Here is an 18,347-nt window from a genome sequence, read left to right as displayed (position 1 = left end):
AAGGTAAAGGGACCCCTGACCATTAGGTCCAGTCGTGGCCAACTGTGGGGTTGCGGCGCTCATCTCGCTTTATTGGCCGAGGGAGCCAGCGTGCAGCTTCCAGGTCATGTGGCCAGCATGACGAAGCCGCTTCTGGCGAACCAGAGCAGCGCACAGAAACGCCATTTACCTTCCCGCCAGAGCGGTACCTATTTATCTACTTGCACTTTTTGGGGTGCTTTCGAACTGCTAGGTGCGCAGGAGCTGGGACTGAGCAACGGGAGCTCACCCTGTCACAGGGATTCGAACCACCGACCTTCTGATCGGCAAGTCCTAGGCTCTGTGGTCTAACCCACAGCGCCACCCGCATTCCTCAGAAGAAAGAATAGACATCATCAAATATCTTAAGGGCTGCCACATGGAAGATGGAACATGCTTGTTTTCTCCTGCTCTGGAAGGTAGGACTCAAAGCAGTGGCTTCAAGTTACAAGAAAGGAGATTCCGACTCAACATCAAAAAGAACTTTCGGACATTAAGAACAGTGGGATGAACTCCCTTGGGAGCAGGTGAAATCTCCAGTGTGGTGTAGTGGTTAAGAGCGGTAGTCTCATAATCTGGGGAACCGGGTTCGCGTCTCCGCTCCTCCACCTGCAGCTGCTGGGTGACCTTGGGCCAGTCACGCTTCTTTGAAGTCTCTCAGCCCCACTCACCTCACAGAGTGTTTGTTGTGGGGGAGGAAGGGAAAGGAGAATGTTAGCTCCTTTGAGACTCCTGAAGGGGAGTGAAAGGCGGGATATCAAATCCAAACTCTTCTTCTTCTTCTTCCTATATTGGAAGTTTTTAAGCAGAGGTTGGACAGCCATTTGTTAGCTGAGATTTCTCCATTGCAGGGGGTTGGACTCTTGTGTCCCTCCCTACTCTACAATTCTTTCAAACAAAAATCAAATAAAACCAAGCCAACTCAAATGAGAAGAAAGGAGATTGTGACTAAATCTTAGGAAGAACTTTATTTGATTTGAAATTGTAGGATTGCTTTCTTGTAACCCGTCCAAGGGACCCTGTGGTGAAATGGGGAGGAGGAGGTTAGAAAAAACCCCAATATATAAATATATGCCTGTTGTCTTTGTCCATGGAGTTTTCTTGGCAGGAATACTGGAGTGGCTTGCCGGTTCCTGCTCCTGGTAGTGATGTATGGAAGTGAGAGCTGGATATGGAAGTGAGAAGGCTGATCGCCGAAGAATGGATGCTTTTGAATTCTGGTGCTGGAGGAGACTCTTGAGAGTCCCATGGACTGCAAGAAGATCCAACCTCTCCATTCTGAAGGAAATCAGCCCTGAGTACTCACTGGAAGGACAGATCGTGAAGCTGAGGCTCCAATACTTTGGCCATCTCATGAGAAGAGAAGACTCCCTGGGAAAGACCCTGATGTTGGGAAAGATGGAGGGAACAAGGAGAAGGGGATGGCAGAGGATGAGATGGTTGGACAGTGTTCTCGAAGCTACCAGCATGAGTTTGACCAAACTGCAGGAGGCAGTGGAAGACAGGAGTGCCTGGAGTGCTCTGGTCAAGGGGGTCATGAAGAGTTGGACACGACTAAACGACTAAACAAGAACAACAACATAAACATATAGGTCTCTGCTTTTCCACCTTCATGTTCCATGATCAGCCACCTTCCTCTGTGACCTCATAAGACCAGCCAGTGGCATCAGCCTCCTGGCAACCAGAAGACAACATCCATCTGGTGAGCCACTCCAAGGAGCAGGCTGGGGAAAGAGGCCAAGGGAGGTCCCATCTTGGGTGGGTCTCTCAACCACCACACCAGAGAAGAGGCCGGCTGCCCCACAGAAACCTTCCCCTTGAGGTGAGTTGCTTGGGATCTCCCAGGTCTTCCCAAAGCCAGCAAACCACAACAGGTGGACATGAGGTGTGACCTGGATTTTAAGGATGGACCACGTAGTGTGTAGAATCTGACAGGTCTCGGGTGCAGTAGGATTCTGTCTGGGAGCTGGGGTGGGGGGAGAGATGTGCTTTTGTGAAAGACCACCTCCTTCCCTACAGACCCTCTCAGGTGCTGCGATCGGCAGAGGGGGCCCTCTTAGTAGTTCCTCCACCTTCAGAGGCTCAGTGGGTGACTGCTCAGGTGGAGAGGGTCTTCTCTGTGGTGGCCCCTGAACTGTGTAACTCACCACAGAAGTACACCTGGTACCTTCACTGCACAGTTTCTTGAAGATGCTGAAGAGACACCTCTTTATCCTGGCTTTTGACACGTGAGGTGTAGGTAACTTATTTTTTATTGTTGGAAGTCGCTTTAAATTACTTTTAAATTGTGTCTTAATGTTTTGCCCTTCTCTGGGACTCTATCTCACTTTGAGTCATAAGGTTTTCACTAGGAGACTGAAAACCATCACGTAAAAACCAATATTAAAATTAGCCGCTTAAAAACCGCCACCAAATCAGCTTCAGCAATGCACACATCAAACTCAATTAAAAGCATTAAAAAAGAAAATCGAGTATTTTCAGTTGCCTCCACTAAGAGAGGGAGTCTGATAGCGAAGCCTGGCCAGGAAAGGAAGTTCCAGAAGTGGGGCACCACAACCAAAAAGGCCTCGTCCCTTGTCCTCATCCAACTGATCTCAGAAAGATGGAGCTATTTTGGAAAGGGTCTCAAAAGCAACATTTCTGCCTTCAAGACAGATGCATGCAAGAGCAGGCTGTTCTCCAGCTATCTCAGTTCCAGCCCCATCTCAGACTTCAAGATCAAACCAGCTCTTGGAATTCTTCCCTGAAAAGAGTTGGCAGCCACTGTAGTTCTTTAAGTGGAGCTAAGATTCCTCTCCTTCCTATTAAAAACATTCCACTTGCCCCCTGAAACCTCCCGGCTCTCTCTAAACTTCTCCAGTCGGGTTCCAGGCAAGTTTCAGCTACATCCCCTCTCTTCTTATTCAGTTCTCAGAATGGTTTATGATAGTAACAAAGCAACCATGGGAAAGAATATCAGACAGCCTTTCTCAGCCTGTGGGTCCCCAGATGTTGTTGAACTACAACTCCCATCACCCCTAGCTAGCAAGGCCAGAGCTCAGGAATGATGGGAGTTGTAGTCCAACAACATCTGGGGACCCACAGGTTGAGAACCGCTGAAAGAGCCAGCAAAATGACAGATAAAATGATGTCCCAAGTACATAAGAAGAGTCTGCTGGATGAGGCCATTGGCCCCTCTGGTCCAACATCCTGTTCTCACAGTGGCCAAATAACCCTAAGAACCTAGGAATCGTGATAGACTGCTCCTGCAGCTGGAGGTTCCATAAGAGCAAAAGAAGAGCCTGGCCGCATCAGACCAAAGGAGGCCCGTCAAGTCCTGCATCCTGTTCTCACAGTGGCCAAGCAGCTGCCCCAATGGGAAACTCACAAGCAGGATCCGAGCACAAGAACCCTCTCTCTTCCTGTGGTTTCCAGCAACTGGAATTCAGAAGCATTGTGGCATCCAATGTGGAGACAGAGCAGAGCCATCCTGGCTCATAACCACTGATAGCCGTCTCTCCCATGAATTTGTACAATCCTCTTTTCAAGTCATCCAAGTGGGTGGCCATCGCTGCTTCCAGTGGCAGTGAGTTCCACAGTTTTAATTATGCACTGCGTGAAGAAGAACTTCCTTTTCTCTTTCATGAATCTTCCAACATTCAGCTTTGTCCATGAGCTCAAGCGTACCAAGAGGGAGAGAGAAACTTTTCTCTATCCCTTTTCTCCATGCCATGTATGATTGCAAAACTTCCACCATGTTGCCTCCTATTCGCCAAATGCTAGGGAAAATAAAACAGAAAATGTGCAATAAAATGAATAGGCAGGGAGGGGTGCCAAAAGACTCAAACCAGGATGAGCGCCTAATGTGAAGTTTCTGTTCCCTCGAAGTTGCCTCACATCCCCCACCCCCCCAAATGTTTATGAGTTTTTATCTCTGGAGGACTTCCTTCCCGACAGGAGAGAGTCTTGGAAATTTCCCTCTCCTTAGCAGTAAGTAACACAAAGAGCCTCATTTCCCGGCAATCTTCAGCCCTGATCAGAAAGTGATGAATGCACATTCTGTTTGCAGGAAACCATGTTCTGTGTTGTCCTGTATACATTTCTGCAGGACCTCTTCGGTCTAGAACAGGGAGCGCAGGCTGGATCAGGCCCAATGGCCTTCAGGATCTGGCCTGCGGAATGTCCGTGGATTGGTGTGGGGATTCTGTTCATTCAGGCTGCGCCATTATTTTTCTGCGCCATTCCATTCCCTGCCCACACACACCCACACCGCGGCAGCGCCTCTTCCCTCCCTCCTCCTGACTTCTCCCCTCCCTGCCTAGAGAAGGAAGGGAGCTGGGCTGAGCTGGCTGAGCACCATGTTAAGCAGCCCCCCTCCGGAGCCAGCCCCGAGGGGGGTGGGGCATGGAGGGTGCCCTCCCAGGCACAGGATAGCCACTCGGTTGCACGGAACACTGTGCATGCCCTGCAGTCAGGGGCGGAGTGAGCCGCCCATGGGGGCAGAGCTAGCCACTGATGGCGGACATACGCCATGCCACCCGCCCGCGACTCCCAAACCTCCTTCCCCACCGAATGTGATTTGGTGTTGGCCCTTTGTTCTGTCTTTTATGGTTTTTTAATTACTATTTATTAATAAACTAAACAAACCAAAGATAAAGAGCACAAATAAATACAGTGACAGCAGGTTGAAAGCAACACACGTTTGGAGATTATCACTGAACTTGTTGCTCCAAAAACAAAGGGGGAAGGGGCGAATGCCGCCGGCAAAGCGGCGCAGGTCCCCCCCTTACCCCAACGGCTCAGAGTAGGCTTGGGAGTCAGGGGCAGGCAGCGCGCCAAATGTCACCCCCCCCCCCCAGCGAAGACACCCGGGGTGGTCTGCCCCCACCACACACCCCTTCCTCTGCCCCTGTGCACACCCCTGTTTCCTTCACGTCAGCTAGAAGCCTGAAGCCTTTGCCCACCTTCTGAGAGCCTGAGGAGGGAAACTGGCAGCTAAGAGACCCTTCATTTGTGTGTTGCATCAAATGCTCTTCTCCGAAACATCTTTGAGGCAGAGAATGCTGGACCATTCACTCAGCGGAGCAGGTTGACCCCAAAGAGCACTCCCACACTGCCCTCTGCTGGGGGCAAAGGATTCTTATTTTATTTCACTTTTCTACCTGTGGATTTTGATTCAGCCAAAGTTTCGAGAGAAGTGGGAACAGGAGGCCTGGGACGTGGGAACGAGACCTCAGCATAAACTTCTTGGTGGCCTCAATGACAAGCCACTAACTCGCCATGGATGGTTTTCATCACTGTGCGGCAGTGACAATTTATGAGGCAGCACTTTGCCAATGGAAAATTATTAGCAGCAGTCTGCCTTTGCCCTGGGGCTTGGGGCTGGGTGCAACTTTGTAAAAGGGCAGGGGACACAAAATGCCATGATGGAGTCTACTCCAGGCAGCCCTGCCCACGCCCTGTGCTCAGAAAGCCATAGAGGCAGCCTCCATTTTGATATTCTTTCGCCCACGAAATACAGTTGTTAAGCCAAGGGTTTTCAGATAATTAATGTGATGCGGTGTCAGCCATTTGTTCTGTCTTTTATGGTTTTTTAAATTATTATTTATTAATAAACTAAACAAACCAAAGATAAAGGACACAAATAAATACAGTGACAGCAGGTTTGAAAGCAACATAAGTTTGGAGATTATCACTGAACTTGTTGCTCCGAAACATTACAGAAAATATCATTTTTTCCACAAACCCACTAGGCTGGTTTTATATGTATTCCTTTGTGGTGAGTTAGCTTAACCATAGTTCCTACTGACAAATCACTGATGGTGTGCTTTCTCTCTCTTCATTTTTAGCTATTATGATTGTAGCAGCAGTTATAAGGTTAAACACTATTACTTGATCGTTTTCTGGAACAGCTTATTTTAGATATCCAGGCATAAATATGTCTTCTATGACTTTATGGTGTTTAAAGAATTTGATTGTACACCATCATAATGGGTTATTTTTAAACGAGTTAATGATTTATAAATGTTCTTATAAATAAATTAAGTGTTCAAGGCTGGAGATGCCTCGGCGCATCTTTAGAGTAAACCAGCCTCCCACAAGGCTCCCTCTTTTCTTTCTTTCAGGCCATGGATCAGAGAGGTTCTGCAACCCCCAGCCTCCCAGGTAAGAAGGGCTACTTCACACAACCCCTGAACACACACACACCGTATCTTGTAGGGTAGGACAGGGCACAGGTTAAAATCAGTGGAGCGAGGTAGGAGAGGCAGGTGGTTCAATGCAAGAATGGGAGGAAGGGGCTGTTTCCCATGACAGTGGGGATGGGAGCTGGTCGAAGGGCCCCCTCTCAGCTACATTTAAGGCTGAATTTGCAGGTATTCCGGCTAAACATTTGGCAGAACTTTCTGATGGTAGGAGCTGTTTCAGAGTGGAATAGACTGTTGGGATTCACAGAATGCTGTGTGAGATAGTAAGTCTGCAGGCTTGAGGTTGCTAACTGATGCAATTGGCTGATGCAATCAGCCTGCAATGCTTTCTGTGGAAGTGCTGGATCAGAAAGACTCAGCAGTGATGTGCTGTCAGTTTATTGGCTGTCATCGGTTTAAAAGGGAAAACCTGGCCAGCAGTAATTGGGTGGTGTAGAAGAGTGTGGTCAGAGAGAGAGAGATAGAAAGGTCTTCCTGTTTGCCTTAAGGGGCAGCCAGGTACTCTGTCTGACTGTATGAACTGCTCGTGTATTATAGCCTGTAGATCATTGTATATATGTTATTGTTGTTGTTTAGTCGTTTACTCGTGTCCGACTCTTCGTGACCCCCTGACCAGAGCACGCCAGGCCCTCCTGTCTTCCACTGCCTCCTGCAGTTTGGTCAAACTCATGCTGGTAGCTTCAAGAACACTGTCCAACCATCTCTTCCTCTGTCATCCCCTTCTCCTTGTGCCCTCCATCTTTCCCAACATCAGGGTCTTTTCCAGGGAGTCTTCTCTTCTCATGAGGTGGCCAAAGTCTTGGAGCCTCAGCTTCACAATCTGTCCTTCCAGTGAGCACTCAGGGCTGATTTCCTTCAGAATGGATCGGTTTGATCTTCTTGCAGTCCATGGGACTCTCAAGAGTCTCCTCCAGCACCAGAGTTCAAAAGCATCAGTTCTCCGGTGATCAGCCTTCTTTATGGTCCAGCTCTCACTTCCATACATCACTACTGGGAAAACCAGAGCTTTAACTATAGGGACCTTAGTTGGCAAGGTGATGTCTCTGCTTTTTAAGATTTGTATACGTAGCTCACAATAAATATACTGCACTGAAGAACCTGGAACTCTGAGCATTTCTGCTAAAGCGCCATGAAGAATTCGCGACATAGACTCCCTCAGAAGGTAGTGGCCTCTCCTTCCCTGGAGGTTTCTAAGCAGAGGTTAGGTGGCCATTTGTCAGGGTTTCTTTAGCTGTGATCCCTGTGTTACAGGGGGTCAGACTAGATGGCCCATGGAACCCCTTCCAACATTACATTGCTATGAATTGTACTGTGTTTTATCTTGTATTTTATTCTGTGAACCACCCTGAGATCTTTTGATAAAGGGCAGTATATTAATTAGTAAAATAGCTAGAATACACTCCTTCAATCTGTTTGGTGCAGAATTTGGTAGGTGGGAAGGGTTTCCTGAAGCAGCTGGGGAAGATAGAGCTGCCTGGCCCATCCAAGCCACCAAGTGGACCATCTACCGTATTTTTCGCTCCATAAAACTCACCTGACCACAAGACGCACCTAGTTTTTAGAGGAGGAAAACAAGAAAAAAATATTCTGAACAAAACAGTGGATGTTTGATTTTTGTGGTTCATGCTGTGGCCACAGACATGCGATCTGATGTGAGTTTGGGGCAGCCCAATGCAAAAATCCTGACAATCCATGTGGATCTGTGCTTTGTAACCACATTTTTGCACTATTGCAGCTCCTCCTTTTCTTCTAATGTCTCTCCTCATTGCTTTAGTCTTCCTGTCTCCTCTCCTTGCAAGTTTGCTGTCTTTACCTCCCCCCTTCCAACCAGCCTCCTTTATTGCTAGCGTCCCTTATCTCGTTCCTGATTGGCAAACGATCAGTGGCTTTGTTTCAACACCCACTTTCCTCTTTCAAAAAAAAAAAAAAAAGCATGATCTGCTTTTTTTCGCCCCTGGACAATTCGGCTCCAGGGTTCATGCATTCGCTCCATAAGACGCACAGACATTTCCCCTTACTTTTTAGGAAGAAAAAAATGTGTCTTATGGAGCGAAAAATACAGTATATAGTTGATCTGATGCCAGAACCTGCAGGGAAAGAAGGAAGGCTGGTCAACGATTGCTAGACCATGGACAGCTCCAAGCAAACAACTTGGTCCAGCTAAGATTGGAAGGAGCTGGCCAAGGTCTTTGCTGCCTGTTTCCAGACTCCCACCTCCAGGCTCCACCCCATCAAAGGACCAACACTCTGGCCTGAAGATGGACACTCCTTCTTTCCATAGGTTTCATGCATCCATGTAGTCCATGCACTGATAACCTTGAAGCTGGACTACTGTAACTGGACCATGTGGGGCTGCCCTCAGGTCTGATTCGGGAGCTCCAGCTGGCGCAGGATGCGGGCATCCAGATTGCTGACGGGGTCTTCTGTTTGAGAATGTGTGGCACCATTGTTAAAACAGTTGCACTGACCTCCCACCCACTGCTGAGACATGTTCAAGGTCCTTGTATTAAATTACAAACCCCCGAACAAGCATGCAATAAAACCATTAAAAGAGTTAAACTCAGGAATCCATTAACCCTTGTGGGAAGATGCATTCTTAATTGTTTGCAGGGGCCTGGTGGAATAGAAAAGTTTTTGCGGGAATGTTCAGGGAGGCAGGAGTTATAGCAAGTTCTATAACTTAGCAGAGTTTTAAACATTTCCCTTTAAATACACAGCGGTTTGCTTGTTGCAAGCTCGTTTTAGCTTCTAAATATTGCATTCCTGGTAATTCTCTTTTGTCCCTCTTAAAAAGAATAAACACGACAATCTTTTTTAGAATCAGCAAGAGACGTTTACTCACAGTATCATCAGTTCACAAGTGGATCCCTGAAGGCAGACTTAGGTTACAAAATATACACACATGGAACTATCCCACAACTATTTCTAGCTGAAGAGCTGTTGCTTCTTCGACAAAAGCAAGATGGAGAAGAGGGAGTGTGCTGCCTAAGTTGCCCCTTTTGGTACCTGGGCAGGTAAGGTCACGCCCACCTCTAGTCATATGCAGAGGAAGTCTTGTCCCAGCTCAGGAGGAAACAGGAAGTTTTCTCCTGGCTGGTACAAAACATCCCCTTGCATGTCCACTCTAGGAATGTTGTACTTGACTGCTATGTGTTCCACATCCCACAGTTTTCAGTGGGTGTTTAAAGTTTGCCACAGAAGGCTAAATCTCTATTGGCTCGGTAGTGGATGGGAAGCAGCTGGAGTTTCCAAGCTATATATATATATATATATATATATATATATATATATATATATAATTTTTATTAGTTTTTTAACATATCATTTTCAACAGTAATTAAACATACTTTTATATCTTATTCAATTTTTTTGACTTCCATCAAACCTTTCTGAAAATTTTCCAATCTAATCTCTTAGTATGTATTTCTTATTTTCCCTATTACATTTCAAACTCATAACCAATATCTCTATCTTTTTCTACTTTGTAACACTTCGTATATTTCTCCTTACAAAACTTATTGTAGTCCTACTAGCGTAATTTGTTGATTACAATTGCTCTTCAGATAGTTCACGTACTTCTTCCAATCTTCTGTAAATCTCTCGTCCCACAGGTTTTGAACCCTTCCTGTCATTTTGTCCAATTCTGCATAGTCCATTAATTTCGTCTGCCATTCTTCTTCGTCAGAATTTCTTCTTGTTTCCATTTCTGGGCTAACAATACTCTTGCCGCAGTTGTTGCATATAAAAACAATTTAACATTTTGCCTATTAATGTCTGGACCTATAATACCAAGTAAAAATGCTTCTGGTTTTTTTTTTAAATGTACATTTCAGCATCTTTTTAATCTCATTATATATCATTTCCCAGAAGTTATTTACTTTTTTACATTCTGTCAGGGAATTGCCATCGGAGCTGGAAGCAGAGGGAAGGCTCCAAAGGGATGGCGGAGAGGGTCCCAATAGGGAGAGAGGGAGCCCATCTGCTGGGGAAGGAAATCAGCGTAACACCAGTAGAGAAGGGGGGCAGATGGGGGAATCGGGGAGGAGGCTCCAAGACTCCTTGCCGGAGACCAGCGGAGAGAGTACGGGTACTCCACTGCCCACACTCTCCCTGCGCAGAAGACTTCCGCGCAGGGAGAGTAGGAGGAGACTTGGCGTCAAGGAACTTTTGTGCTGGAAGAAGTTTAAGAAACGCCCACTGACGGATTCTTCTTTTTTTAAAAAAAAGAATATTTATTCCAATTTTAAAATTACAAAAAGAAAGAAAAAAACATACAAAAAAGAATAAAACATGTTACAAAAAACAGACAATAAGAAAAACTCAACAAAAGATAAAAATGCATTACAATAAAGTATAACAAAAATCAAATTAAACCTTTACAACCTTTTTCCCTTTTACTTATTTCCATGACTTCCTCTCACCTCCCCGCTTTGTATTCTAGTTTAGATCGTATTTCCAGCAAATCCTTCTAACCTTCTTTTCATTTACTTATTTTAACATTCAATAATGTATTTAATCCTCCTCTATCCTCAGTTTCTACATTTCATTTTTACATAATCCATTATACCATATCTGCCAAAACGGCCTAATATTCTTTTCCAACCTCTTTCTAACATTCTTTTATATTGCAGTATTTTTGAAGATATATTTTAAATTTTTTCCAATCTTCTTCCATCGGCCCTTCTTCCTGGTCTCGAATTCTGCCGGTCATCTCAGCCAGTTCCATATAGTCCATTACTTTCATCTGCCATTCCGCCCACTGACGGATTCTGCCAGCGACTGAGACAGTCACGATGCTGGAGGCTGTTCAGTCAGAAAGGGTTAACCAGGTAACCTAGCCAGGCAACTTACGCACGAGCAACCCCTAAACCCATTACACATTCCCACCACATATGATAAAATGTTACTTCTTTTTCTTTACATTTCCAACATTTATTATTTGTCTTATACATTTTAGCTAATTTCACTGGTGTAATATACCATCTATACATCATTTTCATCATATTCTCTTTCAAAGCTGTAAATTTTATCCTTTCATTCCACAACCTTCCCCATTCTTCAAGCTGTATATTATATCCAAAGTCTTTTGCCCAATGTATCATTACCAATTTCACTTCCTCATCTTTCAAATGCCATTCCAACAGTATTTTATACATTTTAGACATTATTTTACATTCATTGTTTAATATTTCTATTTCATCTGGAGCTTCCAAGCTTGATACACAGGCAGTTAAAGGGAGGGGGGCTTCTCCAGGCAGTTTTGGCTAGTGGGCTTTGGTTAGTGGAAGCTACCAGCTGCAGAAGATCTGTGCCTCACCATGCCCACTGCTCTGAGGCTATCTGGGGCCAAAAGACCCCTACTCATTTGCCATGTCCTCTCCCCTTCTCTTTCCCCTGCATAGCTGAGCCTCGATGTTCCATGACCGAGAACACCCTGCATGGAGAAGAGGAACTGGATGAGGAGACGGTGTAAGTACAGCACATGGTTAGACTGTGGAACTCCCTGCCACAGGAGTCAGTGTTGACCTCCAACCTAGATGGCTTTAAAAGGGGGCTAGACAGATTCATGGAGGAAAGGGCTTTTCTGAGGCTCTTACTTTTAGAACACATCTGAAGGCAGCCCTGTTTAGGGAAGCTTTTAATGTTTAATAGACTATTGTATTTTGATATTCTGTTGGAAGCCACCTAGAGTGGCTGGGGAAACCCAGCCAGATGGGCGGGGTATAATAAATGATGATGATGATGATGATGATGATGATGATGATGATGATGACAGAGTTGTTCCACCTGGCCTTTTGGCTTGGAATCAACTTGATCCCCTCCCCCTCTTTCCTTTTCCCTTTCTCCTCCTGTGATAGAACTCCTATTTGGGGACTTCCCAGACTTTTTTCTGGCCCACGTAGGACTAGTCTGGATAGTTAGCCTTGGTGAAGACTTGACATTTTTATCCCCAAAAAAGTTTTTGATTGAGTTTCCACTGAAATGAGGCTGCATTTTAATGTTTTAATGTTGTATCTTAATCTTGTTTTTTAAGTAGTATTTCAGTCAATTGTTTTTATATTTGGTGTTAGCCATCCTGAGCCCGGTCTTGGCTGGGGAGGGCGGGGTATAAATAAAATTTATTATTTATATTTTCAATTTTTATTTTTATTAACACTGCTGGGTTGCTTGTCCTCTCAGGAACTTCATTTCAACCTTGTATGAATCTCTGGGGCCTCTTTTGACTGAGGTGACCAAGCTCCAAAACAACCAGGACCCTCCTGCCCACCTGATGGTCGACATGAGAGCCAAGCTGAGGGAGATGGGCTCAACGGTCTCTGATGCCAGGAAGAAGATGATGAGGTACAACATGTACCTGGTGAGTCCTGCCATCAGCCTGCCCCACCTCCCTAGGGAGACGGCCCCAGAGCGTCAAGCAAGTACACCCTCCCTTCGGGGCAGGCTCTTTCCACAAAACCAACTGTGGTGCCTTTGCCTTCCTCCCCGCAGAAGAGGAGGCTCGCCAAAGCAGTCCATGAGAAGAAGGCCTTGAGGGAGCAGCAACTGAGGCAGCAAGAATGTAATGAGCAGGTAAGGCGTTTCCAACTCTCCCCAGTCCAGCGGAGTGGAGCTGAGGTGTTCCCAAAGTAAAGGAAGGACTGAACTCTGATTAATAAGAATACACACAGAGGCTGGAACCAGCAAGACTCTGGGAAGGGTGCGTATAATAATCTCTCTCTCTCTCTCCACCCCTCGGCCCAGGTCGTTTTATTCACAAAGAACTTTTTACAGAGTGTTCGTAAGAACCAATTAGATTTCTTCTGAGCATGTCAACAAACCCCACGTGGGGACAAAGTTAAACTACCAAAACTAATTAAGCATGGGGTAAATAAAACAGAATGGAAGTGAGAGCTGGACCATAAAGAAGACTGCTCCTTGGGAGAAAGGCGATGGCAAACCTAGATAGCATCTTAAAAAGCAGAGACATCACCTTGCCGACAAAGGTCCATATAGTTAAAGCCATGGTTTTCCCAGTAGTGATGTATGGAAGTGAGAGCTGGACCATCAAGAAGGCTGATCGCCAAAGAATTGATGCTTTTGAATTATGGTGCTGGAGGAGACTCTTGAGAGTCCCATGGACTGCAAGAAGATCAAACGTATCCATTCTTAAGGAAATCAGGCCTGAGTGCTCACTGGAAGGACAGATCCAGAAGCTGAGGCTCCAATACTTTGGTCACCTCCTGAGAAGAGAAGACTCCCTGGAAAAGACCCTGATGTTGGGAAAGATGGAGGGCACAAGGAGAAGGGGACAACAGAGGACGAGATGGTTGGACAGTGTTCTCAAAGCTACAAACATGAGTCTGACCAAACTGTGGGAAGCAGTGGAAGACAGGAGTGCCTGGCGTGCTCTGGTCCATGGGGTCACAAAGAGTCAGACACGACTAAACGACTAAACAACAACAAAATAAAACAGAACTACAAAGGAGTGCATTTGGCAACCCCTGAGGTCATAAACAAGCAATATACATGATAAGGAGGATGGCCAGGAGGACAGCGATCATTATCACCTTTATGTGAGACCTGTTTCCTGGCCCTAAGATTAACATATCAGAAAAGCTACATCAAAGAAGCTTGCCCACTATCTTTATGGCCCAGGATGCCTGCCTGGCAAAGCAACTGGGCTGTGTACGTGACTTGTCAAGCAAGAGAAATGGACAGTAGAGGAAATGGCCAGAGATGCAGAGGGTTGTGGGATTTGATCAGAAATTATTGTCAATACATTAAACCCAGTCAACACAATGCATTCATCGTGGACACAATGGATTGATGTATATTTTATAATTCCTCATAGTCATCCCACCTGACCCCACACTCTGGATATTTGCACTCCTACATGGAGCCACTTAGAATCACAGAAGAGTCAGAAGGGACTCCACGGGTCATCTAGCCCTCTTTGTACTGCGATGGGCATGGCTCCGAGCTGGAGAAAGAGAGAGAGAGAAGGGGCAAGGTTCATGCAGTGCGTGCATTCAAATTTTTGAAAGGTCATCCTATGAAAGATGGAGCAATCTTGTTTTTTGCTGCTTCAGAGGGTGGAAACAGAACCCATAGATTTGAGTGACAAGAAAGGGGATGCCAACATCAAGGAAAACTTTCTGACAGTAGGAGCTATTCCTACTGGTGGCCTCTCCTTCATTGGAGGCTATTAAGCAGAGGTTGGATGGCCATCTGTTGGGGATTTTTTAGTTGTGATTCCTGGCTAGGTCCTGCCCCTTGCTAGGCATGTGGATTTTTTCATCAAAAGAAAATCCTTCATCAGGCAGCACACAGGTAAACTATGGAACTTGCTAACACAGGAAGCACGTTCTGCATGAAACCACATGAAGTCTGAAGGACAGTCCATGGCAGCAGGTCCAAGGCAGCAACACTGAGCATAAATCTAAATAAATGCATCCTTCAAGTGCTGACCTTCTGGAAGGGAGTAATGTGTTGTGTGGTCACACTTGGATGCTGAGCGCCTCCCTCTTACCTACAAAGCTCACTCCTCTAATTAGAATGTGCATAATGCTGTTAGGGGGTAAATTGCCCATGAATAGCAATTATCCTTCACAGGCAGGGAACAGCAACCTGTCTCGGCTAGGCCTGCCAGGCATATGGAGCTGTTCAAAGTGGTTGTTCCCCTCCCTTTAATGCAAGGAAACAGCACCGCATAGACCAGGACACACACTGGCAAATTTGCAACGCTCTGCTTGAATCACCACCAATGCAATCAAAACACTGAGCAGAAATTCTCTTGATAGAGGGCTTGCCAAGTTGCAAAGGAAGGGTATTGCAGAGTTTAGTGCATTATTCAGGCGCCTCACCCCCCTGGAGCTGGTCCATGCATGAAAATCTGGGGTTTTAAATCAGAGGTGGAGGCACTATCCCAGACCTTTTGACTCTGATTTTTAACAGCTTTAAGCCAGAAGCACCTGCTGCTGGGTGAAATTTCATTAGGAGTTTTTGTTGGTTTGTTTTTCTACTGATTTCATAAAAATAAAGTATTGCATTGCAAGCTGTTCTGGGAATATCTGCTTTGAAATGTGGCATGTCAAGCACTTTCAATCAATCAACCTCTTCTGACACCCTTCCTTCCGTGTAGGAGATGCCACCACCAGAGCTGCTGAGGAACAAAGCCCAGGAGAGGGCTCACCGGCGGGGTGTCAGCCTGCAAGACCCCCAGTTCGTTCCAGTGGTGGAGGAGGCCTCAGGGCGACTGCGGGTTAGAGACTGGGTTTGGGGGCAAGGGAGTGGGAGCTGAAAGTGACGGGGGGGCAGGTTATAATGATGGGAGGCTTGGCAGCCCAGTGTGTGGTGCTGGTGCAAACACCCTAGGTTTGCGGTATAAACAGCCCACAAAAACTTACTTAACTACCTGGCGCAAACAGCGTTTTCTTAGCTTTTCCCAGCCTGAAAAGACAGCTAAGAAAAACATTAAGCTCAGGCCTGAAAAGGCCCAGCCTGAAAAGACAGCTAAGAAAAACATTAAGCGGCATGAATGAGGCAAGTTCTATAGGGCATGATTGACGGAAGAACTGGCTCTGTGGCAAGTGCCACAAAATACCCATTCTGCATCTGTAAGAACTCAAACGATTAACGTGCACCTGCACTTCAGAGCTCCTTGCCTATGGATATCAGGCAGGTGCCTTCCCTGTGCCTTTTGGCCCCCGCTAAAAAAACCCTCTTGTTTAAACAAGCCCACCCAAACTCTTAGAAAGTTGGTGCAAGTTTTCATCTGTTGTTTTAGTCTATTGTGATTTTAAGTTTTGCAAAAGTTTTAAATTGTTGTTGTTAAATTTTATTTTTATCTTTTTTGTAAATTGCTTTGAGGTGGTTTGTTTTTTGTTTTTGTTTACAATCAAGCAGTAAGTAAGTAAGTAAATGTAAAGGTAAAGGGACCCCTGACCATTAGGTCCAGTCGTGGCCGACTCTGGGGTTGCAGCGCTCATCTTGCTTTATTGGCCGAGGGAGCCGGCGTACAGATTCTGGGTTATGTGGCCAGCATGACTAAGCCACTTATGGTGAACCAGAGCAGCGCATGGAAACGCCGTTTACCGTCCCGCCGGAGCAGTACCTATTTATCTACTTGAACTTGACGTGCTTTCGAACTGCTAGGTTGGCAGGAGCAGGGACCAAGCAACGGTAGCTCACCCCATTGCAGGGATTCAAACTGCCGACCTTCTGATCGGCAAGCCCTAGGCTCTGTGGTTTAACCCACAGCGCCACCCATGTCCCTAAGTAAGTAAGGTCAACCAGCTCACCCCCCCCCCCCTTTTCTCCTTTCAGCCTCTCCAAGACATCGCCGATGGAAGCAGCCGGGTGTGCATGACCCCGCAGGGAGTGCTGCAGAAAAGTGCCTGCAGGCTGGATGGCATGCGTAAGTGCAGGGGTCAGGGTGCCCTGGGATGTGCACACAGACCTCTCTCCCCCCACCCCACATGTTTCTTGGCATTTGATGGGAGTAAACCATTTGCAATGAACAAGTCATGATCCAGCTCCTTACAGGGCCACTCCCACTTCGCATTGTTTTATGACACAGAACAATTTATTTCAGGGTCAGCAAAGTTTACCTCGCTAGAGCTGGTTCACTCCAGCAGAGATCCCTCTGTGGGCTGGATCGTGCGTACACAGCTGCAATTTCCAGCATCTGTGTCTGCTTAGATACAATTTTCGGCGTCTGAGCATGTACAGTTGCAATTTCCAGCACCGCGGAAGCAAGTCCGCGCCCCGCGCCGTGCCGGTTTAGCGTAGTGTGCAGGGACTCACCAAGCAGGCGGCTCAGTTCAGGGGTGGCTCGGGGGCCAGTTAAATGACCCCCGTGGGCTGCTTGTGGCCCATGGGCCTTAGGTTGCCTACCCCTGATTTATTTGGTTATGCCCATTATGGTGCTCAACTAGTCAGCCAAAGCCAATGCCTAGACCAGTGTTTCCAAAACTTGGGTCTCCAGCTGTTTTTAGACTACAACTCCCATCATCCCTGATTACCATAGCTGTCAACTTTTCCCTTTTCTTGCAAGGAATCCTATTTGGAATAAGGGAATTTCCCTTAAAAAAAGGAAAACATTGACAGCTATGCTGATTACTGGTCTTTCTAGCAAGGGGTGATGGGAGTTGTAGTCCATAAACAGCTGGAGAGCCAAGTTTGGAACACAGTGGCCTCGAGAAAAGGGCTGTCTTGGCCGGCTTGCTTTCTTGCGTTCTACCCCTACAGATGCAGGAAGGGACTTGGGGCATCATCAGGACAGACTGACCCCCGCCCCAAACTCACAACAGCAGCACCTTTGGAATACCTTGGTTCTCAAATTTAATCCATTCCAGAAGTCCATTCCAAAACCAAAGCATTCCAAAACCAAGGTGCGCTTTCCCATAGAAAGTAATAAAAAAAATTAATCCATTCCAGACTTTTAAAAACAACCCCTAAAACAGCAATTTAACATGAATTTTACTATCTAATGAGATCATCGACCCATAAAATGAAGGCAATTATCAATGTACTATACTATAAAATAAATAAGACAGTATTGTAGATGATGAAAATTAAAATTAATTTTTTTCTTACCTGCACTGATAGTCATTGTTAGGATTGGGGGCTTTTATCCGTTTTTGCAGTCACACAATCAGTCAGTCAGTAGCTGAACTGGGTTCCACACTGTCACAGAAACAAATTAACTGAAAAAGCCTCAAAAACTCAAAATAAATAGCAAAAAACAAAAGCACCAAACTTAATCTGTTCCGGAAGTCTGTTTGACTTCCAAAATGTTTGGAAACCCAGGGCACAGCTTCTGATTGCTTCAGGCACCCTGGAAACAATAGCTGACAGCCGCATCAGATGCTCAGCTTCTGAAAGCCGTTCAAAAACAGGAGCACTTAGTTCCAGGTTTTCGGCGTTTGAGAACCAAGGCGTTTGAGAACCAAGGTACCACTGTACTTCATTGTGGAGTCTAACTGGGTTGCCCTTCTCTTTCAGCTTCTCGTCCATCCCTTGATAGAGGCCAGATGTGATCGCGGAAGTTGGCAGACAGATCTCTCAATGCTTTTCCTTTGGGACCCCATGGACCAAAGCAAGGCTCAACATGGCTGAGCTTTGTCACCCAGTAGCACCAATTAAACCTCATTTCTTCCATGA

At 46.1% G+C, this 18,347-nt stretch overlaps 1 protein-coding gene across 1 annotated transcript; it reads left to right on the top strand.

Annotated features, from left to right (window-relative positions):
- Positions 1-1,690: 1,690 nt before the first annotated feature.
- LOC308458756 (uncharacterized protein) lies at positions 1,691-18,347 on the top strand. The gene is made up of 8 exons (XM_080973695.1): positions 1,691-1,840; positions 6,123-6,162; positions 11,606-11,672; positions 12,384-12,561; positions 12,693-12,773; positions 15,325-15,444; positions 16,509-16,599; positions 18,189-18,347. The coding sequence occupies exons 2-8, from the start codon at positions 6,126-6,128 to the stop codon at positions 18,221-18,223; spliced, it is 609 nt and encodes a 202-aa protein (XP_080829821.1). The 5' UTR covers positions 1,691-1,840; positions 6,123-6,125; the 3' UTR covers positions 18,224-18,347.

The sequence above is a fragment of the Podarcis pityusensis genome, assembly GCF_964106645.2.
Source record: "Podarcis pityusensis genome assembly, chromosome: 11".
Taxonomy (NCBI): Eukaryota; Metazoa; Chordata; class Lepidosauria; order Squamata; family Lacertidae; genus Podarcis; species Podarcis pityusensis.
This window is presented reverse-complemented; position numbering and strand designations above follow the sequence as displayed.

What these genes read in the sequence shown, in the direction of transcription:
- LOC308458756 (XM_080973695.1), top strand. Translation starts at nt 6,126, where the DNA reads ATGGATCAGAGAGGTTCTGCAACCCCCAGCCTCCCAG. An exon ending in GAACTGGATGAGGAGACGGT is followed by an intron (nt 11,673 to 12,383) that starts GTAAGTACAGCA and finishes TTGTCCTCTCAG; the next exon opens with GAACTTCATTTCAACCTTGT. An exon ending in TGAGGTACAACATGTACCTG is followed by an intron (nt 12,562 to 12,692) that starts GTGAGTCCTGCC and finishes TCCTCCCCGCAG; the next exon opens with AAGAGGAGGCTCGCCAAAGC.